Source organism: Barbatula barbatula (genome assembly GCF_947034865.1).
Source record: "Barbatula barbatula genome assembly, chromosome: 9".
Lineage (NCBI taxonomy): Eukaryota > Metazoa > Chordata > Actinopteri > Cypriniformes > Nemacheilidae > Barbatula > Barbatula barbatula.
In genome coordinates, this window is record NC_136772.1 from 9,034,462 (window position 1) to 9,061,556 (window position 27,095).

The window sequence follows — 27,095 nt, forward strand, 5'->3', positions numbered from 1 at the left end:
CAATCGTCAGTCAAGAAAAAAAGGGCTTTATTACTTTAACATAGCTTTGGTAGCATTTTATGAGAAAGGTAGACTGTCCATTTTGACATAAATAGAGACATAAGACAAATAAAATAAAGTAGAGTTTCATAAAAAAGACAAACAACATTAAGACTCACTCATGCATTCGATTTTACGAGACATGTGTATATGTGTGTTTTCAATGGATGTGTAGCAGCTCTAGCCAGACATTTGTAGTTTGGTTAGATTTATACCCAGTAGAAAAGAATGAGGAACCGTTTGTGTTTCTAGCAGCTCTGTCCAGCCTCTTTCTGTAGCAAGGCCTCCTCTGTGCGCATTGGAAAGGTGTCAATGGTGGTAAAGAGCTCGGCTGCTGTGATTGGGAAGGTGTAGCGCTGCTTATCCACACCCTGTTTATCCAGCAGTACCATGGTAAATGAGTTCAGAGAGAGCTGCAGTAGCAACCTGACCAAATAGAAACAAAGCATGCACACTTCATGAGTTCAGATTCAGTTACACATAAGGAGTGGTTTTATGTTCAGCAATTTACTAAACATCTTCCTCCTGAGAGAAAGAATGACTAGTATTTGATAATCTCCAGCATCAAGTCCATCCAGTAAAAATTTGCATTCCCTTAAGAAAGTAGTGGTTGAATGCTAAAGAAAATGTTAAGTTTTGGTTTAAAGTGTTTGTTCTGTATTGGTCAAATGCTGCATCAGATGTGCCTTAAAAATGTAATGTTGACTGAGAAACTTAAACAATAGAAACCATTAAAGAAGTTAAAATGGGTTTAAAGGGGTTTGTATTGCTCCCTGAACTCTTATTAAGTCGTTTTGGATAAAAGCATCTGCTAAATGACTAAATATAAATGTATTGGTTTTAATGGAAACTGTAATGGTTCTAATGGATTCTATTGTTGGGATGTCCTACTGGAATAATGCCCAAAACACACTACAAAAGGACTTTTGTAATGGTTTTAATCAAAAAAGCTAATTCCTGCAATGGTTTCTATTGGAGTATTTTTCAGGAAACCCTCCCTTTTGAAACAAAAACATAGAACCCCAATAGAAACCATTACAGACATTCTGATGGTTTGCATTAGAATACCCAAACAAACAAATATCCATTTATATGCTAGTCCACCTAAACGTTCCAAATATCTTTCTCCGTGTTCATCAGAACAAAGACATTTATACAGAGTTGTAATAACTTGAGGGTGTTGACAGCTTTTTTTATTTTTGGATTCAGTATCCCTTTAACTTATCCCACCAATATCAATCCATCAAATGCCAGCCGAACCATTACAGTTTCCATTAAAGCCAGTACAAATCCCCTTAAAACCACTATTACATCTTTAATGGTTTCTATTGTGTTTTTCAGCAGGGCCTAAACACAATAGAAAATGTAATGGATTTAAAGGGTATATTTGGAATTATATTGGTTTTAATGGAAACTATAATGGTGTCTACTGGTGTTTGATGGATTCTATTGGTGGGGTGTTCTCTGGCAGATGGGAACCATTATCATCCTATTGGAATGATGCCCAAAACACACTACAAAAAGGAATGGAACAGTTTTAATAGAAAAAGCAATGCCATTTTAATGAAAACCGTTTTCTGTGATGGTTTCTACTGGGTTTCTTGTTTTCTGTGGGCTGTGCATGCATATCAACTCATAATGCAACACCATATTTTCAGTGTCAAACTGGCTATAGCCGGCTGAACAGGACAACTACAACACACAATTCTGTATGAAAATATAATGTTGTGGAGGATTTTTTATTATAATTATAACGTTTTCAATTATATTCGTTTTATAGACCAAACATTAACAGCGCACTTATGGCTAAAATGATTTTAAGAAGAAAGATTGTATTATTGAATTGAATGCTTAAATAAAATTGTAAAAAGAAAAATTATATTTTAATAAATTTCAATACAGTGCTGTTTTATGAGTATTGATATCAAGCGTCTTAAAAGCAGTACCTGAGTTGAAGAGCCAGTCCTGGAGGAATGAGTCTGTGTCTGATACGGCCAAGCTGAGCTGGATACACCCCCACCAGCTCAATCACTGTCACATGCCTCAGGTCCAGACCGCACTGTGCATGCTGAACCACACATCCAACACAGATCATTCCATGTTCACTCATTTATGGTACAAGCTGAATTCTATATGACTTGGAGCATGATTCTTACTCTATTTCTGTTCCTTGAAGATGAAATTAAAATGGTAATTTAGTGCGTGTTAGTCTGTAACTGTTTTGAATCCATTTGTATGCTAGTGCACCTAAACGTTAACCTAATAAACCTTTATCAGACATATAAGCGCATTCTAAATAATAGTGTTTCTGTTGAAGAGAATGGATCAAAGAAGTTGTTACAATCAGTGTGATTTTAGGGATACTACAAGTTTACAAAGCAAATGTCCTACTACGGTAGTCAATGGTGGCCAAGATCATTCTTCCAAATATCTTTCTCCGTGTTCGTCAGAACAAAGACATTTATACAGATTTGTAATAACTTGAGGGTGTTGACAGCTTTTTTTATTTTTGGATTCAGTATCCCTTTAACTTATACCTGTAAATTTGTCATCTGGAATCTGTAGTAGTGATTGGCAGCCGAGGGGGCAGAGATGATCAAAAGTCGCCGTTTCTCATAGAACTGGTCCAGTAGCGCAGCAGCTGACCGCACTCCGACGTTAACATTCATGTCTGTTGATAATATCAACGTTCAGAGAGTCAGACAGCAGCAGTCAGATCAAACTCAAGTTTAAACTGATCCACTTTGTATGGATTGTGGGGTTCCCCCTTAATAAGATGATGTTTCTTTACCATATTATGCTATTAAATCTTACATAGGGACATATAAGAAATAAAGCATTGTTCTCTAGCTTAGCCGATGTATTTGTTTATCAGATGTTTATGCGGTTCCGTACCAACACAAGAGGTCTCCAAGCCGGACCACTCCATGTTAAACTGGCAGACCCTGGCAGCGCTTCCCTTCAGCTCGTAGCCACCCAGACAGCGGAATTCACATGTGGCCCCGTAATTATCACCCGCGCTGTCACATTTCACCCAGCCGTTGTCAGGGACAGAAAGAGGAGTACAGCGACGTACTGCAACAGGCGTAACAAACACTCATGACATTCCACACGGTAAGGTGCATTTTCAGTATTGTATGAGTAAAGTTTGTTGTTCTTGCCCCTTAGAAGCAGTGATGTACTTAATGACGCGTTCATGACTCACCTTTCACTCGAACGTTGAACCTGCAGGAAGCTTTGTTCCCAGCCCGATCAAGAACAGTGTATGATAATTTATGATTCCCTTCCGGAAAGTGAGTGCCTGAAGGCTTTCCTTTCAATAGAACACTAAAACACAGATAAAAAACTAATGGACATCTACCACGTGCATAATAGACATAAATATAAATGCAGCATGATAAACTGATGTGTGTGTGATACACTCACTCTGTTAAGATGCCGTCTGCCGTGTCTTTACCCTCTGGTGTATCCCATGTGAATTTAGCTGTCAGTTTCCCAGGTTCAGCTGTCTTCTCCTTTACATTAGGACACTTAATAACAGGAGGATCCACATCTGAGAAAGAAAACACCGGCAGCAGCAAGTCAATTGCAGCAGCATCGATTGATTTGTGGATGTGAGATTAAATTTGCAAGTGATGAATGGCTCTTTCACCCACCCAGACACGCATAGTTGCCCCCGCTCCACGTTCTGCTGCTCTGGCAGGTGGCACTGCGGTCTCCTTGCAGCGTGTAGCCCGGCGAGCAGAAGAATTGACAGCGGGAATTAAAGTACGACCCGTCTGAACACTTGAAACCTCCATTAGATGGCATGGCCAGTTTAGGACAGCGGACCTCTGAGAAAATTATTCATTCATGCATTGGTTCAAAATGGATTTTCAGTGGACTATGACTTGACAATGCAACTGATATATGTTTTTTGATTGATATTGGGTTTGCAGGTCTGTTTTTACAGATCCCGTGAAGAAGGTTTGAGCTATTGAAAACCAATGTGAACAAATGTATGATATTCTTTTGCACAGCTAGAAATTAATTTGTATCATTTTGACATAGTTTTGTTTAAAAGTGATTTCCAACTTAAATATGTTTTAGCTTTTAATTGAAATATGATTCTAAAGATGTAAAAAACGTTGTATTAACGTTGCATAGTTGTACAGTGAGTGTTGTTTTAACAACGTTAGAATGAGCTGTTTCTATTTACACACACCACAGGTCCCCCTGCATGGAATTCGTCATGTTGTTTCTACAGTATCCCTAAATGGACAAACTGCTCTGCAAAGAAGCAATAACGTGACCGCATCTTTGTCCTGTGTCCGCCATCTTAGAGCTTCGAAAGGGGTGGAGTGAAATTACAAAGTGCAATTTGTAATCTCACCGCTGGATGCCGCTAAATTTCAGTGGACCATTAAAAGTGAATATTGTAAAGATATGCCCCAACATAATTCATTTTTGGCCACTAATGGACATCCATACCATTAAAGGGAAACCTTTAAATTCCTTTAAAAAAACACTTTCCCTTTAACTTCTCTTTTATCTCCTTTTAGACTTAACTTGTATATTATACAATACAATCCATTTGTGACTATGCAGTATTACTTATTTAGAGATTTTTATCCCAAGGAAACATGATTTTATAATCAAATTGCATGAATGGTAAAGTCAGACCTCTGCAGGCGTAATTTCCGGACCACTGCTTGCTGGCCATGCAGAGGATCTCGCTGCTTCCGTGCATCTCATAGCCCGTCTTACACCGGATCTTGCACCGAGCTCCCATGACGTTCTTGTAACGCTCCCCACGCGGTGTCTGGCAGCTGATGTGGCCGTGTTTGACTTTCACCGGAGCACACCATGGCACACCTAGAAAAGAGATATACATAATCATTTTAAGCAAGTATAAACTAGATCAGAAGTAATACACAACAAGTTTTTAATCCTTATATATACACGTGACCTTATATCCAGTACTCACCTTGACAACTGCCATCATTCAACCACACGTGGATGTAATGTGAACAAAGATACACAGGTAAAGAATAAGAGGAAGCAGTAATAGAGAGATCTGAGCAGGTAGTCAGAGGCATAGAGGTGTATATACATTCTGACAGCAGCGCTCATGTCTTCAGTTGTGATACGAGTGGTTATGGAGGTGAACATTGGCTTAATGTTGTGGGAAAAAGGATTGTGTGGAGTAGAGTGGGAATGAATAATGTACGCTTGTGTTTTTATGTGTGTGTTCACCTGTGTATCGCACATCTTCATCATCAGTTTGTGGCCAGTATCCAGAGCCTGTAAAATAGTCGAGGACAGCACAAGCAAGAGACGGTTGGAATCACCACAGAATCTTAGATTCAGTCGATTAGAATCTAAGCATTCTGAGTGACTCTGTTAGAAAACAACTTATAATATATAAAATATATGACTCAGTTTGAACAATAATATAAATATAAAACACAATCCAGAATGTAATGCATTGTTGTTATATTTATGTCTGATATGTTCAGCTTGAGAGCAGATGAACAAGGGCTTGTTGCATTTCTGACTGCAACACGGCACAAATGCAACAATGCCTCCTGGAGTTAGAGCAGTGAATTACAGTGTGTCATGCAGATATGCAGTGAAAATGGCATGCCACACAAGAACATCTATCATTATATTATGAAACTGGCACTGTGAAATAGATGGAATAGATACTGGCACGGCTTCATTCGGAGGCTAAATTAGTAGTTTTGTGTTGCTTATTTACGCTGAATGTCAAAGTCTCTATATAATTTCTTTTCCAGACACCATGCTGTGGAAAAGCATAAACGTCCTCCAACAGAAACACATTTCTGCGCTCTATTCAATCCAATTCAGTGCCTCCCACTTACCGTAATCTCAAAACGCAATATCAGTACTCTATTGAAACTGAATATGGGGCTTTTTGCGCCCATTTCAAATAAACATGGAAACTTTATTACCCAGCAACACTCCTAGACATAGATCAAACACGATATAAAAGCAAGATTCGGCATTCCGTGCATATAAAAATGCTTCTTCCTAGTCTCTTTGGTTCTCCTTTTCTCTCGTGCATGTATAAGTGGATGGCAGATCACACGGCAAGCTAGATCAAAGCTCTTTCCGATGCACTAACAAGAACTCAAGAGACTGCAGATTTACAGCAAAAATGATAATTGTGTCACTTAATCACTCTCATATCGCTCCAAAGCTATCTATGTTTTTGTATTTGGAAACAGAAAATTCTGATGAACATACCGGAGCATCCTTAAAGGAATAGTTCACCTTCAAAATGATAATTCTGTCATTATTGACATGCCCTCTTGTCATTTTAAACCTGTATGACTTTCTTTCTTCAGCCGAACACCAAATTATATATTTAGAAAAATTTTGGTAACAGAAAAATGTTGGTCCCCATTGACTTGCATTGGTTTTGTGTCCATACAATAAAAGTCAATACCAACCGGGACCAACAGTTTTGGGTTACCACCATTTTTCTAAATATCTTCTTTTTCAGAAGAAAGAAAATCACACAGGTTTGTTTAAAATGACAACAGGGTGAGTAAATGATGACAGAATTGTCATTTTGAATGTGAACTATTCCTTTAAGCCTCATGAAACTGATATAATGAACATGTGCTGTACAGACTATTCTGAATCCCTAAGAAGAACGCCCTACGACGAGTGAGAAACAGAACACAATTTGTGTCTTTACTTACATTTATACATTTGGCAGATGCTTTTATCCAAAGTGACTTTGCGTTATACTACATATTTGTTTCTGAGTATCTGCAATCCTTGGGATGGAACCCATGACCTTGTGTTGCTATCTCCATGCTCTAAACACTGAGCTACGGGAAATCCAGATACTGATGAAGATACTTGTTGAAAAGGTTATTCAAAATAATAATATTTGAAGCTCAAAAGCTTAAAAATTTCCTAAAAAACAACTCCTTGTGTATATTCTTCTGAATCTTTATGTTTCACAGTAGAGAGAAAATCACATGGGTCTGGAACAAACTAAGAGACAGTAACTGAAAACAACATTTGGGGATCTATTCCTTTAAAACAAAGACACACACATGCAATGCTGACACAATTTTCCAGCTTTTATCATGGAAAGCACTCCATGGAGACCATGTATGTGTGCGTCTGTGTGTATGTGTGTGTGTGTGTGTTTGTGTGTGTGTGTGTGTGTGTGTGTGTGTGTGTGTGTGTGTGTGTGTGTGTGTGTGTGTGTGTGTGCGTGTGTGTGTGATTGCTCCAGTTGGCGGATGAGTTTTCCTGTTCCATTCTGTTAAGCTCAGCAGAACGTTGTGTAACCCAGAATACTCACTGACTTGGCATAGATTCACACATACATATACACTTTGAAGGAGGGATTTTCCACTTACAGAAAACTTTCTAGCAAGATTTATACATTCTCTATCTAAATCAAGGGGGAACACGAAACGTTTTGCAACCTCTCCCGGCTGGAAGAGTGCAGTTATTAGTCATCAGTGCTGAACACAAAAGATCCCTCAGGCTCCCCATGTTCATCATCTGAAACAGTTCTACCCTTCCAGGGGTGCAAGGCTTGACAAAGCCAACGCGCTATAATTGTGCACACTCGGGACGGCGTTTTTACAAATGCAAGAAATCCCGTGAATTTACACAGAATGACTGTTTAAAGATCAAGACCTCCTCAATCACCCTTGCAACTTTATATCTTTCAATCTCAAATCTCTATTTGAATCACAAAACCATTTACTCAGGCTGTTTAGTTACTATTGTTAAATGATCCACAGATGTCTAAGCACTTGAACATTTCGCAAATGCCTGTAAGCAAACGCACACACTGGTTCAAGTCAGGACAGTGCTAGGTGGACAGACTGTGTTTATTCTCTCACGTGTGTACATCATAGGAAAAGCCTGTGTTTGTGTTCAGAAAGTTATAAACCACACAAACACTAATAGCCACCCAGCCTTTGTGAATAAACAACGCACAACGATTGAGGTAAATCAATATGCACAATTTCTTTAACTGGCGCTTAGTTTATATATGAGCATAAACACAATATCGGACTGCGGGGGTCTGTTGTACTTGTAAATACACCATTGACTGAAGCCCCCACGCCACAACCGAATGGTTTGAGCCACAACCCCACACAGGCAACAATTTCCAGCGCTGCCATTGGTATACAAAATATGTGCGGTTTGATTCTACAATGACAGCGTTCTATGTCAAAATATACCACAACACCGCAATACAATAGGCATCTTTAGTGTGGTCCTGGTAATCTGATTGGATTGCGTGTTTCCAGAAGCACAGGAAATACAGAAAGTCTAAACGTGTTCTAGCAAGTCCAAGCAAGACCATTTGCTTTATGAATTAATACGGAAAAAAACCTCTTTGGCACAGAAACAGTGAAGGCTCGAAGGTGCTGTGGTGCATATGGTGAATGTGAGTGAAAGTGAAAAGCAAACTGTAGAAACAAATCGTGTAACAATGTTTAATTCAAAAATAAATAAACACTAAATATGTATATAACTATTACTATCATGTACGTTACTAAATGTTTCGAATAATTTTCACACTGCTGTAATATTACACACGATAGTCTCATAGACAACTTTTATTGCACTGTTTGTCTTTTTGTCTGAGGTTTTTGACTGATCCGTTTTTTTTCTAAGAAAATAAGATTCATATTTCTCAAAGGTGCATCTTTAAGTGTATCTCATCCTGGTTTGAAACGACATAAAAGTGACTGAAAGACGACAGAATTTATCCATGAAAACAAAATGTGCCTTTGTGCATACAATTTTTTTTACCCAGTTCAAGTGCAGCCAAAAAGAGCTCACATCTCAGCACTGCTGACCCACGTCCAGGGACGTTATTGATCTGCCTTTAATCGCAGACACTTTCAAAGTTTTGTATTTATTTTGAGCTTATTTGCCATGTCCACAATATGTCAGTGGCAATCTGCTTGACATTCAATAACAGTTTAATACACAAAGTAAAACAATCTAACACTAAACAGTTCTTTAAAACAATATGCATGCACACTATACAATGGACATGCAGCCTGCTTTGAGCAGAGGTGCGCAGTGTCCCACTGGTAGCCTAACACATTATTTATATGAAAGAGTCCAGTGTCTTATTTTCCCCTTTGGAAACCCGTCTCTCCCCCTAACTCCAGCCCCAAAAGCGTCCACGTAAACACTCTGAGCTCTGTTTAAATAGCATGTGCCTTACACACTACAGACACTAGAAACAAAACGACAAACTTGAAATGCCCTATTTGGCACTCGATGTATAGGCTATTACGAGTTTGCAGGACTTCGCATTAGTTTCATAAATATTGCTTTAAAATTTAAAGGGCGCGACTCAAGGTGGTGATTCTGCATGGATGTCTTACCATCGTACGCGAAACTCCCGGACAGCTGAAGTAACACTATCATATACACACGCGTCCAGGTATCCATCTTTAGGAAGTACAGGAGCTGCTAGGAGACCTCCGGTGCATTCCTGCGCTAAAGCCAGAGAGAGCACAGACCCGCCTCCTCTCTACACAAACACGAGAGCGCGGGCGCGCGCGCGATACCCGTGGACTGTCGGATCCAGTCCAGCAGTGTCAACTTATTACATTCGCCCCAAACGTTTTAGAAATTAAAATGTATGTAGGCCTACGTCATAACCAAACATCAAAGTGACTTAAATAAAAGAGAGATTTTTAAATAAAACACGCACTCAACCAAAAACCTGTAAATGTCAGTGTGTAAGTCGGCACTTTTGAACTTTGCTTTGAATAAAAAAGCCAAGATCAGGTGATGTATTCGTTTGAGTGAAAGAGCTTTGTATGTCATTAGATCTTAACATGTTTATTAAAACACATGTGAACAACACACACGCGCGCGAGCACAGACACACACATCACACGTACGCACGAACACACCACACACACACACACACACACACTTTGTTACATCCATAAGCAAAATTGTAGTAAAACAATGAGCCATATTACAGTACAACTGAATTGGAGACAGTCTGTTTTCTCAACAACAACAAAAACACAGTAATCTGACATTGCATTTGGTCTGGTGTGCTGGTAATGACCAGTTTGAAGAAAAGATAATCTCGGTCTTTTCTCGTTTCGTTCTCTCTAAAATCCTACTTTTCCAGTATGTAATAACATATAAGCCTACAATATAAGGAAATAAATTCCTTACACTGTGATCTAAAGTGCTCATGAAAATAAACAGCATTCTCGTGATCAATAGAGAGCTTATGTAAATGCATGTGTATAATTTCCGTCAAGGCACTTTAGTGAATACAATCCATCCCACAAAATAAAACCATGATTTAATCAAAACATAAACTGAATTGAGATTTGGCCTATAGCGTGAAAACATCACAAATTTCTTCTTGAGAGGTATTACTTGGCTTGTTTGGTCCACCGGTCCAGCATTCTTGTGAGTGGATTTGCTAAGATTTTATAAGCAGGTACAAACATGGCTTTTAAGATTATTTAAGATTTAAATACTGTGGTAAGACATTGTTCCAGAACTGCGGGTCCTTAGCAGCACTAGTTGTTTGCTTCTTTCCTTTAAGATTATTTTGATCTCTCTTAACAGTCTTCTGTCCGCCTCTCTGTGCAGATGTCTGTTTGGTGTCTTGTTTACACACAGGTATAGTTGATGTGGTTCTGGTGGACGGTTCTGTTTAAGTGCTTTCCCCAGGTTTCCTTTTTTTCTTGCTCTTCCTCTTCCTCGCCTTCTTACTCTTCCTCAGCTTCTTTCTCTGCCTCATTGTCCACAGATTCTTCCTCCAACTCAGCTTCTTTCTCTTCTCCAACCTCACCATCATCCTCTTTTTCCACTCTCTTCTTTCTGTGTGGCTTCTTCCTAACTTTCTATTTCTTCTTCATTTTCCTCTCTTTCCTGTGTCTCTGACATGTCCATATTTTGTTCTTCTCCAAACGTCTCTTCACTTGTTCCCATTTTGTGTCCTGCTCATTTTCATTCTCATCACCTTCACGTTCTTCTTTCTCCTCTTTCTCACATCCCTCACTCCTACCTTCAACCTTGCTGTCAGATTCTTCACCTTCCTCCGTTTTTTCCTCCTACTCCTGTCTCGACCAATCATTACAACTCTTCCTGCTCTTCTTTGCTTTTGTGTTCTCGTAGGTCTTCTCGTCATCTGCCTCCTTCTCACACCTTCATCCCAGCTCTCTTTCTCGTCCTGCTCTTCTTTTTCCTCTTCATAACCACTTTCCTCATTTTCATCCATGTTACTCTTACTGTCCCCTTCCTCCACTTCACTATCAATCTCCTCATCTTTGTCCTCTTTACTATTTGTTTTATCTTCCTCCCTATTTTCCTCTAGATTCTTGATTCCCACTTTCTTGTTCCTCTTTCTCTTCTCCTTCAACTCCTTCTCTATTTCCATTCTTGTTCTCTTTTCTTTCAACCTCGTCTCCACAACCCTCTCCTTCACCTTTTCTTCCTCATTTTTATTCCTCTGACCTCTACTTTCTTGGTCTTCACTACCTCCATCTTTTTTTCATCTCGCCTTCCTCTTCCTCTTTTTCAAAAGGACTGTTCTCCTATTTCTCCCCAATCTTCTACCTTTGATGTTCCTCACCGAGATTCTCTTCTGCACCTTCCTCTTCATTTTATTTCCATCGAATCTTCCTCATCTTCTCTTTCTTCATTACTACCCCTCCACTCCTTTTCATCTAAAAGTAGCTTGTCTTCTACATCTTCATTTGTGCTTTTCGCTTTGCTGTTTAGAGTTGCTCTCATCTGTTTCTTGATTCTCAGTGATTGCTGAAATGTCTTGAACTGTACTGATCCGATCCACTTCCTGTCCTGTTTCGTCAAGCAATAAAGCAGGTGAGGATAATGACATCTCAGGCCTTTCTTCTGGTGCAGGACTGACGTATGAAGTCTCAGAAAGCACCTCAGCTGCTTTTATCAGTAGGGATGCAGCACTAACCAGGATTGGTAGTAGCACTACCCATAATTCTCTGCTCAGCCTTTGTGTCTCAATGTGAGGTATCCATTGCCAACACTGGCTCAATTTTGTCTCATTTCTGAAGTGTTGATGACTGTAGTGGCGAATAACCTGTTTGGTTCATATTTCCACTGATAAAGCAGACAAATAGGCGATGTTTTCTTTTCTGGTGGTCTTTTGCAAGTTGCTGATGGTCTGCTCTCAAGTGTTTTATTACTGTTTTGTCTTTCAATACCTGTTGTTTCCTGTCCCAGCTTTTCAGGTCCAACCCGGATGTTCTCAGCTGCAACAATTTTCTTTTACTTCCATTAGACATTCCAGAAGACCCCTCTTTCCAGGTGTGTATCGAATCTGACGTAGGGCTGGATGCTTTCATTGCTGGTTTTTCTGTCCCAGTGGTGTTTTTCTCAACTGTAAATCATACCTCTCTAACCTCTTTTCTTTGAACTAGTGGCTGAGAACCTGTGTCTTGAATACTAACTGGACTTGACTTGGCTTCTTGTGTTAACTCTCAAGAGTTGTGACAACTTGGTCTTTTACTCTTAAAGAATCTGCACCTTGAACTTTCCATATTTATTTTGCTTTTGCACTTTGGCCCCTTGAGTCAATATTAGTGCTGAGTGTTTCATTGCTTTCCTGTCATTCTTTAGCGGACTTTCTATTGGGGAATATTGGACATCCACAGGTTGACTGGACCTGGCCTTTCTCCGTTTCACATTGCTTGTTAGTAAAGATATAGTGTTAGTGAAGAATACGCTGCTTTCAGCTGCTTCAACATCCTGAAAGTTCTCAGCCCTCTTAGTTACAGGTGTGTTTGTTTTTAATATAAAAGAAACAGTCTGACCGTGAACTGTAGGAGTTAATATAGTTTTTAAAACTATATCAAAAACTAAAGACAGCGTTTTGGGGTCATTAAGTGATTATTTCAGAAATTATGCCAGAAAAAAATTTAAAAGAATAAATATGAAAATATGTACTTGGTCTCACAGATGGACTGCTGATTCAAAGTTGTGAGGCGTTGTGACTAAGGTAGATAAATGATCTACAGGAGCATCAGTTTTGATTTTAGTTGATTTTAACTTTATAACAGCGATTTTGCACTTATCATTGGCTGAAATACAAGTCTACACATATTTTAAGCCCATTGAGCTAATCGGACCAACCCACTTTTAGACAATTTTATGATAGTAAATAACAGGTTTGCTCTAACGTTGACTTGCGCGTTTGTTTATCAAAATTAATATTTGCAGGTTCTCTTAAGATTTAGAATAATACCGACAAGACTTTAAACATTTTCTGCTAGGCTACGTTTATTGAAGAAAATGGAGTTACCGTATTAAAGTAATTTCTTTTCCGTTTTCCTCGTTACAGATTTTGGAATGCAGTTGCTTTATTTTACCACAAGAGAGCTCTGTTACCCACTTTGTTAAAACAGGGCAAAGGAAACCTGACGATTTTCTGTAACGGAAATTTACTGAGAAGAAGGCGTCAAAAGAAAAATAATATATCACAACATTTTATTTTATCTTAATCACTATCATTAACATTGGAGAACACATCTGACAGCAGAGAAAATTGCTATCCTTAACTTGTTCCCCTTCTTAAATAAAGTAAATCAACAACAAGAAATGACTTTACTGAATGGTTATTGGTTAACAGAATAAAAGTGTGCCCGCACCTGATTGGAGTGGACACCTCACAAGGTGTGTGTGTAGGACAATAATAAAGCACATCTACTTCCTCTATCATAAAATATTTGATTGTCATATTGACATGTTTGTTATTAGTTTAATGCAAAAATAATGTGAACTGAACTGGATGTTTGAAAATTCCTTTTTATTAAGACATTTTAGTCTAAGCTGGTGAAGACTGCTGAGAAGATCAGGGCCCGTATCCCTAAAGAATTTTTGTGCAAAAAGTGGCTCCTAAGCGGCCAAATTCTAAGAAAATTCTCAGAGTCATGACGTTTTCTTAGAATTTCCCCTAAAAGTGACACGAAAATCCCAGTTAATATAAAAGCTATTCCTCAAGATTCCTAGCGCTTAAAAGGGCTCCTAAGGCGAGATCTGCTAAGAGCAGGGAAGAGGACTTTTAGTGGCTTAGGAGTTCCCCTAAGCTGCTGCACAAAATGGCCAACAGAGGAGGCAGGAGAGATGTCCTGCAAACACTGGATGACAGGGAATTATTGAGACGCTACAGATTGGATCGTGCAGGAATCATGTTTGTGGTGGATCTCCTTAGAGATGCAATTACTTCACCAACTCGACGCCACAACGCTATTACACCGGAGAAGAAAGTAATCACAGACATTGATAAAAGCTGAGCCGTGTTACCCTCGTTAAGACCACACTGAGTTGTAACGTTGCAATTTCTACTTCATTAAGGACAGCCCCTTGAGATAGGCCATCTTGTTTTCAATGGGGTCCATATGGGAGTGAAAGTACAAAATATGCCAGCTAGGATATTAATCTGAGCAAATAAGACACGAATCATTATTTGAACAGGGTGTAATGAGCTTAAGTTTTCACATATTTTAGATTCTAATGTTAGGCTATAACCCCTACAGCTTACTATTCATTTTCCAGATATTTTCTTGAATGTGAAATATTATTTACAATAACAGTCTGCATAAGATTAGAGTGTATAATTATGTTTATTGATTTGAGGGTACATCCTTTGCTCATTATCACCAAAACTTCATTTTCATCAAACTTGTAGGATCAACCAATCACGGCTTTTGAAATTATGACTCATACTTAGCAACGGGGTCAACCACACCTCTTCACTAAGATAGGATTTTCCATCCATTCCTTGCTCAAAGTTCACTGAAAATGCAATTTGCAAATCTGTTACTATTACTGCTGCTATTGATATCATGTTTAGTGTTTCACTAAGTTAATACTGTACATTCGCAGATATCATATTCTGTACATAGTCTATGTTTAGTTTTTATGATTATGTTTCAGCATAGTTTTTATTATTATGGTTTTAACATTGTATGTATGTGTGTATAGTTTATGTATATGTGTATTGCTTTGCACTGTCTGGGCATTCATTGTGGACAGCACAATAAGAATTTCATTGCTCAGGGATACTTGTTTCCTGGGCATATGACAATAAACACTTTGAATCTTGAATCTTGAATACTGCCCAATCCCTACATTAAGGTTGGGAATACATTTTAGGTAACACACAAAAATGTTATGTATTCCATCACCTTGAATATATCCAAGTAACTTGCTATAAAAAAATTGATGTCCAATAAATAGGGCTATAAAACAGGATGTTTGCATTATTTACTACAGGTAGATTGTATTTATTTCCTTGCATTGAATTGGAAATACACTGTTTGTCTGTGAAAAAGGCCACAAAATGCACAAAATCAAAGATAACAAAGATGTGTCATTGTGTCCCTCAGGTTTTCCAATTATGTGTTGTGAATGAGATTTGTTTACCCCCTTAAAGCACTATAAACATTTAACATAAAAATAAATATCTCTAGCATGTCAACTTTACCCAAGACAAAAAAAGCACAAAATTACAGCATAATATAGACCAATTCACTACATTTAAGAGAGTGGTGCATTTAAAAAAGGTTGTTGTGAAAAGTTTAATGTTCAAGTTATGGTTGCCGATCTTTTAAATAAAGGGTGTTTGTGTCTGCATGAATGTGTGGCGTTCATTTTTTTCTGATTTATTGTGATTTTTCACAACCGCTTTCCCTGTGAGTGGTACCAGATTATAGAGAGAGCAGACTGACCAGCACCAGTTTCAAAGGTTTAGGATTTAAGTAAAGTTTACATTGTAAATAAAACAATAAAACTAAATAGGTAACACAATTATGAAACTAAATCTAGGTGCAATAAATAAAGGCTTAAATGTTTTGAAATAAACAAAATTCTTGCAAAAATATAGAAAAATTTTAATAATAAAATATATACATTTCAAATGGAGACAAAGAGCAAGAGGTTGGGTGAGGCTGTGACGATCCGAGAATAAGGGTGGAGATGAGAGACAGAGCAGAAGAACAGGTTTGTAAAAATTTCAAGACATTCTACCCATTCCAAAAGCTTCTCGGCTTTCCTTTCTATGGCTTAGTGGATTTACAATTATTTAAACTGAAACCTCACTTGTGACCTTATCTCATCTAAACAATGTTTGATCTGTCGTTTTTACCTTTAACCCATGTGTGTGTGTTGTGGAAAAATCTTGAAACACTTGTGATACAATGGCAGATATCAAGTAAAACCTTGAAAAATTCTTTAAAAAAAATCTGAACACTGTGTATGTGGGTTGGAAAGAAACTTCCGCAGGTTTCACACTGTGGGTCATTTGCACCTGAAAACTGATTTGGGCTCTCTCGTGTTAATTTGTTAAACGTGACAACAAACTATAGTAAATCCCTTCTGGGCATTCAGATTAATTCTACAGGACATAATAGGTATAGTTTCAGGCACTTTAAAAGATTTGAAAGTCTATAGAAGTGAGAACAGAAACATGCCCCCAAAACCTATTTTTAAGGAGATATCATTGAACCTCATAATGTGTTTCAGTAATGATTCAGTCATCTTATTACAGATTAAGGCTTCCGACAAATAAAACAAATATCTTAGACATGTGGACTTGGGTCTGACTTTGACTCATCAGACTATAGTTAATGCTATTTTAAAAAGGCTATTTTATGAATCCTAAACTTTATATTATCTTCACCTATTATGTGTCATTAAATTAGCCTTGAGCCTACATGTAGGCTTATTGGCCATGCCTATAAAATAAGTCAGTGGAACATCTTCAATGCATATTACAATTTATTACGTTTGTCAGTATCGTAACTAATTATGAAATCAGTTTATTTTAATTCTCTTTTGTGCCTCTCCCTGTGCTGAGGTTTGTGTCCCACTAATGGAATCTGGTTGTGGGCGACCTAACATACCAAACTGGACCTGTCCTGCAGGTTTCGGTCACGCCCAGTCTATTATGAACCATATATTAAGAGTCAAAGAATGTAACACTCCAGAAAGAAGTTAAGTCCACGGGAGAGAATCATACAACTCCCCAAGAAAATAGTACTCTGGAGTTAACCCCCTCTCAAGAATCACGATGCAGATGTCCGAGCCCCTCAGCAGAAAGAATGCGCTTTTCACGGCTATGAATCGATTTATCGGCGCCGTCAACAACATGGACGACACGGTTATGGTACCGAGCTTGCTGAGAGATGTGCCGTTGGACCAGGAAATCGAGCTGCAGAAGTTAACCGCAGAGCCAGACAGCTATATGAGGGATGTTGAGGCTGACATGTACAGCTACTACAGCCAGCTCAAGTCCATCCGAAACAACATCGAATGGGGCGTAATGCGCGCAGAGGAGCAGAGGCGCAAAATGGACAATTCTATGCCGGAGCCAGCGCGCACCGAGCCCGAGGGCGACATGGACCTGGAGCAACTCCTACAGTACCACCTGAGGGGGTTGCATGGGGTGCTGTCTAAGCTTACAAGTCAAGCCAACAACCTGACTAACAGATACAAGCAGGAAATTGGCATCGCTGGCTGGGGACAGTGAACTGCATCGTGAAGTACATGAATCTATTAGGATATGATGATTTGTTCTGACCTAATATACGAAGAACGTTGTACTTGTAAAAATTATTTTAAATTCATACTGTCAATAGGTTAAAATGAAAGATATGCCAAGATGGAAAGTGGTTTTGTTTTAGTGTTTTCTATAGTGTTGATCACTGATGTGTTATAAGAGGACTGCTTCCTATATCATGGCATTGAATTTGAACTGACAGTCTTTTAAAATCTCCGTTCAAGTGGCTGGATGCCATACCGTACCTTGCTATTTATCCTATTTATGTATTATGTATAATTGAATGCTTTTATTTTTTCATTCTTTATGAGAGGAAAATTGTTTTATTATGATGTTCCTGTACATTCACAAACTTGTGATCTGGTAGCCTTAGGAACTGAGAGTATGATCATTTTTGTGAGGATTTTAGAGGAAGTTATAGAGAACTCATGGAAATGTTCCCTGCTAACTATAGACTGTAAACTATCTGTGAATCATCTTGTGAATCAATGACATGGACAGCTCGGAGAATCACTGTGTGTGCATCATGATGAGCTTCATGAGGTTCTGTCATATTGTGCCATTAGGCCTGTATGTTTGTTTACAGCCAATTTCGTATTTTGTACTGAGTTGGTTGCCTGAGAAAATAAACTTTTGTACTTGAATTCATCTTATTCATTGTCATGCTGTTTACTGTTTTCATGCCCAGCAATTCATGATCACTTGCATATATGCCGTACTGATCATACACACCATCTGGTACTTACGAAGGTGTCAATCTATAACAATGTCTAATGTCTACAATCATTATTGTCTACAAGTAAGTCATTATTTTGTGTGATGTCATTTTGCGTAAAAATGAACTAAAATAATAATCTCTTAGATCAGCTGGTTCTTAAAGATTCTTTTTAATAATTTTGTAAATCTGCATCCCTCCCACACACAAATTCAAAAACAGTCATTTTTAAAATATACTGTATTTATTTTAGTTAGATTTTTATAGTTATATTAAGACATAATTTACAAATAATAATTATAACTAAAAACCTTTCATACCAGCGCATACCTATTCCAAATCTTATTTAATAACAACACTATTTAATTTATTTATAATAAAAAGATACAATCTTGTCCATTCAATTCTACTAAAATAAAATCAGTATTAAATATTCTAGTAGCTGTAATATGTATTTCTTTATGTCAGAACAGTATACTTTCTTTATTATCACTCATGTACGTTTTTAATATATAATCATCTTGCTCTCTCTCTCTCTTGATATTAGACTTGAATTAGACTAACACCAATTCACAAAAATGTCAAACGCTGATACCGTAGCCCGTGTTTTGCGTTGCAACATTTGTGGTCTTTTGCGCTTGCCGTACGTGCCAACATGGCTGTTGGGTGATCATGTGTACAGTTAACACAAAACAGTGCTTTGTGAAAAGATTGAATAAAAATGGAAGAGGAGCACCTGGTCCAGGTTAAAAACAATAGCAGCCCCCACTGCACCTTTTTCAACGTAGAGCCGAACGACTATCGATGTGTGAGTAAATATATTTTTTAAAACTGCTTATGCTTTATGTTGTTAGCCCCAATGCTAACCAAAATATGACATCATCCTTTCCAGGCTTGATGATAAACTGTAGGCCTACTTAAGACTTTTAAGTCTGAGCAATATAATTGAATCAATCACTAATTATTTTAGAAATAAAACATAGGAAATTAAATAGTTCATGCGGGGCAGGAGAAAGTAACTTACTGATGCGAGTGGTTAAAGTGTCAAAAACGTAACGAGGGTGAGCAGACCATAGACTGTGATCTGGTTAATTCTCTTTCCCCCCCTGAGTTACACTAGTTACATTTTTTTAAATGTTTTAAACCTTACTGATATGTTTATTTAATAAACATATTAGAGATGTTCTTCCCGAGCGACCCAGAAAAGTGTTCTTAATAGCCTTAAGAGTCTAACAGGTCTCAAGACAGAACGCATTCAGACAGCAATATGCTGATTGATCCTATAATTTAAGCATTGATATATAAAATCTACATACTGTACCTACATTAACAATGTTTTGCTAATAGCAGTAAGTGAATGGTCATGATAGAAAGACAGTACTGTACTGGATTTTAACTCTGAGCAGCGTGCAGCTGAACTGCTTTAACCAGAGGAAATGATTAATAATTTATCGGCCGATATGATAACATTGAAAATGACCATTTATCGTCCGATACCGATATGTTCGATAAGTTATTGTGCATCCCTAATACATTATATTTCACACATTAGCTATGTCCATCTTTCTTAAAGCATAATTATCAGTATAGTGTTGAAAGGTAGCTAGAAGCAAGTATAGTTCAGAGAAGGATAAATATATCAAATCAATAATAATTTAATATTGCCTGACTAAAGACATAAAAAAACTTTAACACATGGTTTGTTGAACAGCATGACAGATTTGTAACATGGTTATAGTGAACATTTGGTGAATGCAGTTGGTGTTGCAAGTGGTCTGTTAATCACAGATAACAACCTCTCAAGACCGGTAACCCGGATGCAGGAAATCATTTGGACAAATTAAATATAAATATATTTTTAATAACATATATGATATTTACAAATGATTAAACCAAATAGCCTGTTCGTGACATCTGAGCGTCGTTTCTTACCTCATAACCGAAAGTAAACAGGTTTTCCTTGCGGAAGGTCTGCATTCGGTAAAAACAAGTATTAATATTTCAAACTCACATTACATGTCCAGTTTTTTTTCATGTGGCAAGTAGCAATGTAATAAGCGGGATAATATACTAGTAGCCAGCTGTTATCTAAAAATAAGCCCCAATGTGATTCGGGGCTCTGTGCTTCGCCTCGGGTCCTGATCAAACTGTCAGGGCTTATTTCTGTAAAAAAAAACTGTCTGCCTGTACATTATCTCTTACATAACGAACCTACATGTGTCGCAACTGACCAATCAGAATCAAGCATTCCAATAAGTCAGGTAATAATAGATAACATGAACTATTGTTTGAATTTATTTCATTTGTCAGGACATTTAAGTTGTTTTTCACAACATTAAATCCATAGTTTAATCACTATCATGTCATCTGTGTGACTTTTTTAAAACAAACACAATTTTAGGAATATTCTATCTAGTGGTCATTAGACACGTCAAGTGACAACCAATGTGATTCAAAATGAGATTCAAGCCTGTGTGTGGCTATTTTGTGTGTTGTCGCAGCTGAAAAAACAATAGAAGCCATCACAGAAATTCGAATGGTTTCCATTAAATAAAATGTCGTTATAAACTATTAGCTTTTTCCATTAAAACCATTTCCAAACAAAATGTTGTAGTGTGCTTTCTGCATTATTCATGTCTCCCACCAGTTCAATCCATACTATACACCTTTAGTTTCCAATAAATCCAATACAATTCTCATTGTATACATGAAATCCGGTGAGATTTTGAATTGCGACCAACAGGCGATTTCAATGTTAGGGGACCTGTGCTGTATGTAGATAGAAATAGCTCATTCTGAGATGAAAAAACATAACGCTTCATTATATAAGGTCTTTATACACCTCTGAAGACATAGTTACGTATAATACGTTGCATTTATGTCAAAAAATTATCCCAAAAATTACACATTGGACATTTAACATAAGAATTATGTTGAATAAATTATGTTGAAGTTTGACAATTTTCTATGATGTATTTATATTTTCAGGATGTGATTCTTAAAGTTAAAAGAGCCACAGGGACATTTTCGCTAGTGGCATGGTAAGTTATTGTATATCTAAATGATATTATATGCTGCATCTTTGTTTTAAAGGGATTTTTTAAGCTTAACTATCTTAAACTTCTCTGTCCGTAGCTTTTTTATGCTCTTTGCGATATGGCTGCTGCGGCGATATAACTCTTTGGCTCAGGTACAGTGAGTACCAAAATAAACAGTTGGAGCATGTCAATCAGTAATTATTATATTCATTCACACTGATGTTTTATTCACACAGACAAATGTATTTAATTCTCTTTTTCCTTTTGTTTTGTGTATTTCAGAAAATGATAGCCAGTCTGACAGTAGCTGCCTTTTTTGACAGTGTTGCATATGTTATGGTGAGTTGCAATAATTAAGAGATGTGAAATGTAGTAATGTTACGCAAATGTTGTGAAATGTGGGAGAATTTCACTCCTCCTTTATTTCATAGATTACACATTTTATTTTCTTGCATCTGCAGGGAGAGTCTCATCCAGAGGGTTCTCTTTGTAATTTTCAGGCGTGGTGGCTCACATATTTTGGTAACTGATTAGGAGTCTGTACAGATATAGAAAATATTTAATACTTTAATGTATTTTGTATTGTTCTGTGATTTGAATTTTGGTTGGTTGTTTTAGACTGGAGTGCTCTGGCCTGGGTGTGTCTTATTACTCTCAATCTCTACTTGAACCTGGTGAGAGAAATTAGAACCGAACATTACGAAATGTGAGTCAACACACACAAACAGACACACAGACCAACAAAACACGTCTTTAACTATGTATACATACAGACACAGTTTTCCTAAGATCTAAATGTGTTTCTCAGACCATACCATGTGGTGGCATGGGGGGTTCCTCTGCTAATGTCTATCCTCCCTCTGTTTTCTGGATACTATGGTCCTGCTGGAGCCTGGTGGTAAATTATTTTTGGCTTTTAATACTATGTTTTTATTGTAAACTTATCTCCATCCCCGTCTCAGTGTTTTCTTTTGTTATTTTCCGCAGTTGGATCACAGATGACCATGTTGCCTGGAGGTTTGGCATGTAAGTGCATGAATGTGTGCAGAAGTCCATGTTGTTTTCGTGAATGATTCTGTGTTTTGCTGACTGATGATTGAAACTATGTTTTGACTTGCGTAACTTCTGAAACATCCATGGAATTTCCGTTCTGGTTGAGAGTTTATTGTACTTGTATTTCTTGTAAATACTGATTTACATGCGTATGTTGTTCAGAGATGATTAATCACGCCTGCTTTAATGGCCCCAGAAATATTTTTGACAATGTTTGAATGGCATTGTATTAGATAACAAATTATCTGACAGTTTTTTGAGCTGTTCAATTTTTAATTGTAAAACAATTTTGCTAAACAATTCACACTTGTTTTGTTAAGCAATGGACACTTTATGGCTGTCTATGTGATGGAGCACACATGTGATTACTTTGCTTGAACAGCAGTGTGAAGTGTAAAATGTGCAAAAGGGAGCTGACTTGCATACATGACTTATTGGTTTAAAAATGGCAAGCGAACTTCGATCTGAGGTCTAAATGTGTCTAGCATTATTTGTTTGTGGATACGTCTTCGTTTAATATTTTGTGCAATTACATTCATATATTTATGTCTATTGCCAAATGCTTTTTGGGGCCAAGTTAAATGTATGTTGGTGTTCGCTTGCAGATGGTACATCCCTCTGTTAACTCTGATAATGCTCATGATCTGCTGTTATGCTCGAATCATCTGTGTGGCCAATGAGAGGGTAAGGGAATCGCGTAAACCTACACCACTTAAAAACCATCCTACAACTTGATTGTGAAACTAGTCTAACATTGTTCTCAAATTCATCATGAACAAGGCCCCTGTCTCTTTATCGTTTCACTGTCTGCTGTTTTTATCACTTACCAACCACGATAAGGCAAAAGACCACATTCCAGAACATTTTCGTACGATTTGCAGTTTATGAGACACGTTCACCTGATAAATCAGAATATACATGCTTGTAAGTGTGCTCACACCGGAAAAAATATGTACCTGGTTTTGTGTCTACTGCTGTGTTAAATAGTTGAAATAATTGAAATACATATTGTGTACTTATCTTAAGGTGGTACGCAGTGTACATTCAAATAATATATAAGTATAAATTCACACCTGAAATTTAAAGTTCAGAACTGTCTTAATTTCAGATGCATTCCTGGTTGGGCACCTTTAACCCAGAAAGAGAAAGGAGGAAGGTACGTGTTTGTGTTTGCGTAGAAGAATACAGATCTACCTGTAACAACGATGTTGAATTCACATCCTGTATCAAAACGTATTGCAGATGTCTTTAGCTGAAGAGATCAGACCGTTGAAGTGGTATCCCTCTGTCTATCTGCTCGTATCTATCTTCCCCCTTATAAATCGGTAACTCAGATTCTAGTCACGTCTTAGATTTTTGTGGATGCAACTTTGGGTGTGGATCTGATTTATGTTTGTATTTTTCAGAGTTCATAACGCTGCCTACCCAGAGGACCCTGTGTTTTCTCTGACTTTACTGCACGTGCTCAGTGCTCCCTTACATGGTCTTGCCAATGCTCTCGTTTTTGGTAGGGACACCTGGAGTCAACTGAGTACCACAGGAATAAAGGTACTGTTCACACTGGTCTCGTTTGAACTACTAATGCCTAATTCACACGTAATAAACAAGTTGTAAATTGATTCTCTGGTTTTATTGCTGTCAGATGTATGTCTTTTATTCAGTCTCTCATTCATGTTTTAGATGGCGCTTCAGTCTCGGCTCTGTGATCGCACAAGGATTGGAGAGTACCATCCAGCGACTATAAGATACACACACGACCTCGACACACACTCCGGCTCAGATGATGAGGACAGTAATGTTCTCTTTTATAGTCCAGACATGACTCTGAAAGACAGAGGACCCTGGGAGAGTGTTTAGGAAGTAGTGTGTGTGTTGTTGGGATATGTTTATTTACACTCCTTGCCTTTAAAAACTTAATTCAGTGTTAAAATATTGCTGTTTTGTTAAAAACAGTGACTGTCTGTCCTTCAGTGACGGGTAAGGTTATTTGTACTGTAGTATTTGGAAAAAGCTTGTAAAACACCTCAGAATAAGATGTCTTGTATATAATGAAAGACTTGCTTTTATTTCATTCTATTGCACATTTCAGACATGCTATACTTACAGAGATTTAACCGGTTGGCCTACGATTTCTGCATGTATCATTGTTATATTTATGAAAGAAAATGCTATATTTTTGTATTTGCTGCAGAATCAAACTAATTTTAAATAAAAACATACGACTTTTATTTGGTCTTTATGCGTTTTTGGGAGAAAAAAACAAGCACAATGAGCTTTAGTATCTTAGGTTGATTTATGAAAATGTTTTTAACCTGTTACGAAAGATTCAAATCAGTTATAAACTTTGAATTGCCAGAGGTGTCCTCAACATTTTTCTTAATCAAGTTGCCGTTGCAAAGAGACGTAAATACAATATACGACAATACTGCTTCCTACTGGAGGATATTTATAGGTCAGAATTTTGTTTTTGTAATCTGCGGGGTTGCGTTTCGTCCTCAAAGCGCGTTTAACAGCGATTGGTGAACAGCTCACCAAGTCTATTAAGACAACCAATCACTGACGAGTGCGACCTAAAGGTTGATGAGAAATGCGACACGTAACCATACGTAATTGTTCGTTTCGTAACAGCAGGGCGCTTCCGGATTCACGCTATACAACAACATCACGATCGTTCACAACGTAGCCTACAGACGCGTTTGTTTCAGGACAAATCTTTCGTGTAAAGACACGTTAAAAACTGTGCTTTCTGTACATAATGGTTTGACTTCTGATTAAAGGTACGAATTTCATAACTTTTAATGTAAAGACTAGAATACTATAGGATTCGATGCATACTGCTTTTTAAGAGATGAACGTAACAACTAACGCAGTTATATGTACTAAATATTATATTAAAATGACTAATTTCTCCCTTTTCAACAAGTATCGTGTGAATGATTGATAAATTAGAATTTCTTGTTAAAATTAACACTAATACAATGCACGCAATAGGCCTAAATTAAGACATTTTAAGTAACGTATGGTCATTTCAAGTAGGTAATGTGCAAGTGCAATAATATTGAATACATTATTATTAATAGACGGTAATCTTCATATTTAAATGTACATTAATCATAGTTTTCTGTTTGACTTTATGATATATGACTGACTTATAATGCTCTCCCCTACAGCCGGCTGCTATGTGGTGCGCAAAATCAGTGCAGCCCTTAAACAGGGAGAACAGCTTGAACAACCTGTGCGCACAACATGTAGTCTGGCTAAAGGTGAACTATCATTATATATTTCACACTCATAAATCAAGAACAGATTTTTATCATTCACGTTAAACATCAGCACAGCTTATTATCAGTCAGGAAAAACCCACTATGTTTAAACAGACACATACGTTATGTGATTGTTCAGCACAGCAGATTCAAGAATTTCCTCAGGACTTAAAGTGATACTTGACCCAAAAATAAAAAATTCTGTCATCATTTACTCACCTTCAAATTAAATGTAGGTTAACACCGAGAAAGATATTTGGAAGAATGCTTATAAGCAGACAGATTTTGCCCCCCGTTGACTCCCGTCGTAGATGTTCTGTCAGAGGAAATACTTCTGTTTGACACAAAAGAAGACATTTGTAGGAATGTAGGACAGCAAACAAGTTTGGGGCACTTTTGACTACCGTTGTATTTTTTCCTACTATGGTAGTAAATGGGGGCATAGCGTGTCTGGTTATAAGCTTTCTTCCAAATATATTTCTCTGTGTTCATCAGAACAAAGAAATGTATACAAATGTGGAACAATTTGTGGAGTAAATGATGACAGAATTTTTGGGTGCAGTATCACTTTAGGTATGTGACAGTATGTCAGGTTTTTTAGCCTCAGGACGAATGAGTCAAAGAACATCAGTGTTTATGGAATGTATAGACTGCATGTACAAATTAATCTAATGTTGTCTGACGTGTTTGTGTGTTTCTAGGTCAAAAAGAGCTCTATGCAGAGGATGCATCATTAATGTCAAATCCAGAACCTGAGGGGGCTGCTGGCTCATCTGCATCTGCGCCTGCAGTGACAGCTGTACAGAAATGTGGTTCCTGAGGTTAAAAGTCATGCAGAAGCAAATCTGGGCACACAAGGGGTCAACATTGCTGAAAAACTCTGCATTTATCCTAAAGCAGACTTAACCAACTAGCAATGCCAAAAAACTGATCAATCAGAGTTGCTGGTTGAACAGCACAAAACAAGCAGTAACGTTTTCAGCAAAGATTTGATATCAGCATTGTGACACCAAACCAGTTTAGCTCTGCATGACCTTTTATTTTTAGTTGCCAACACTAGTGGTCTTTATCACTCTCTCTCTCTCTGTATGTTTTCATTCAGCTGTAATATGTGAAGAACTGTTCATCAACCTCTGTTTCAGGGGAGGTTCAGATCTGATGTTTACTTGCAGCTGTTAAATTATATGAGTGCATTACGACTAGACTTATATCACCTGCATGACAAAAACAACCAATAAATTCGTGAGCTCTTATTATATTGTTGTCCTTTTGGTTTTTTTCTCAAACGAGTCAACAACAAATTACGATGTTGAACTGGATGTTATGTATTACATTATATTGCATTTTTAGGGAGGGGCTAAATAGTTTAGATGGTAAATGTTCATTGGGTGTGGTGTTTTGGTGTCGAA

The 27,095-nt window shown here is 37.6% G+C and overlaps 3 protein-coding genes and 1 long non-coding RNA gene across 5 annotated transcripts; 3 read left to right on the forward strand and 1 right to left on the reverse strand.

The window, feature by feature from the left end:
• Positions 1 to 5: 5 nt before the first annotated feature.
• Positions 6 to 9,646, reverse strand: srpx (sushi-repeat containing protein X-linked). Its single transcript, XM_079463569.1, has 10 exons — positions 9,429 to 9,646; positions 5,275 to 5,322; positions 4,702 to 4,893; positions 3,696 to 3,872; positions 3,466 to 3,592; positions 3,245 to 3,366; positions 2,935 to 3,114; positions 2,577 to 2,710; positions 1,986 to 2,107; positions 6 to 465 (listed from the first exon to the last, which is right to left on the reverse strand). The coding sequence occupies exons 1-10, from the start codon at positions 9,493 to 9,495 to the stop codon at positions 288 to 290; spliced, it is 1,347 nt and encodes a 448-aa protein (XP_079319695.1). The 5' UTR covers positions 9,496 to 9,646; the 3' UTR covers positions 6 to 287.
• A 7,403-nt stretch (positions 9,647 to 17,049) lies between these two features.
• mid1ip1a (MID1 interacting protein 1a) lies at positions 17,050 to 18,263 on the forward strand. The gene has a single exon (XM_079464837.1). The coding sequence runs from the start codon at positions 17,129 to 17,131 to the stop codon at positions 17,585 to 17,587; it is 459 nt and encodes a 152-aa protein (XP_079320963.1). The 5' UTR covers positions 17,050 to 17,128; the 3' UTR covers positions 17,588 to 18,263.
• Positions 18,264 to 18,935: 672 nt separating this feature from the next.
• Positions 18,936 to 24,651, forward strand: LOC306898782 (cyclic AMP receptor-like protein A). 2 transcript variants are annotated; one of them, XM_079464559.1, is made up of 13 exons: positions 18,936 to 19,140; positions 21,321 to 21,373; positions 21,468 to 21,564; positions 21,653 to 21,709; positions 21,832 to 21,892; positions 21,989 to 22,076; positions 22,179 to 22,268; positions 22,358 to 22,396; positions 23,029 to 23,107; positions 23,532 to 23,579; positions 23,666 to 23,748; positions 23,830 to 23,971; positions 24,104 to 24,651. In XM_079464559.1, the coding sequence occupies exons 4-13, from the start codon at positions 21,656 to 21,658 to the stop codon at positions 24,278 to 24,280; spliced, it is 861 nt and encodes a 286-aa protein (XP_079320685.1). In that variant the 5' UTR covers positions 18,936 to 19,140; positions 21,321 to 21,373; positions 21,468 to 21,564; positions 21,653 to 21,655; the 3' UTR covers positions 24,281 to 24,651. The 2 variants fall into 2 exon arrangements, with proteins under 2 accessions (XP_079320685.1, XP_079320684.1); XM_079464558.1 differs by having other exon boundaries at positions 18,945 to 19,140; positions 21,468 to 21,522.
• Positions 24,652 to 25,058: 407 nt separating this feature from the next.
• Positions 25,059 to 26,942, forward strand: LOC306898783. The gene is made up of 3 exons (XR_013787146.1): positions 25,059 to 25,200; positions 25,594 to 25,686; positions 26,388 to 26,942. It is a non-coding gene; the product is annotated as an uncharacterized lncRNA (long non-coding RNA).
• Positions 26,943 to 27,095: the final 153 nt, after the last annotated feature.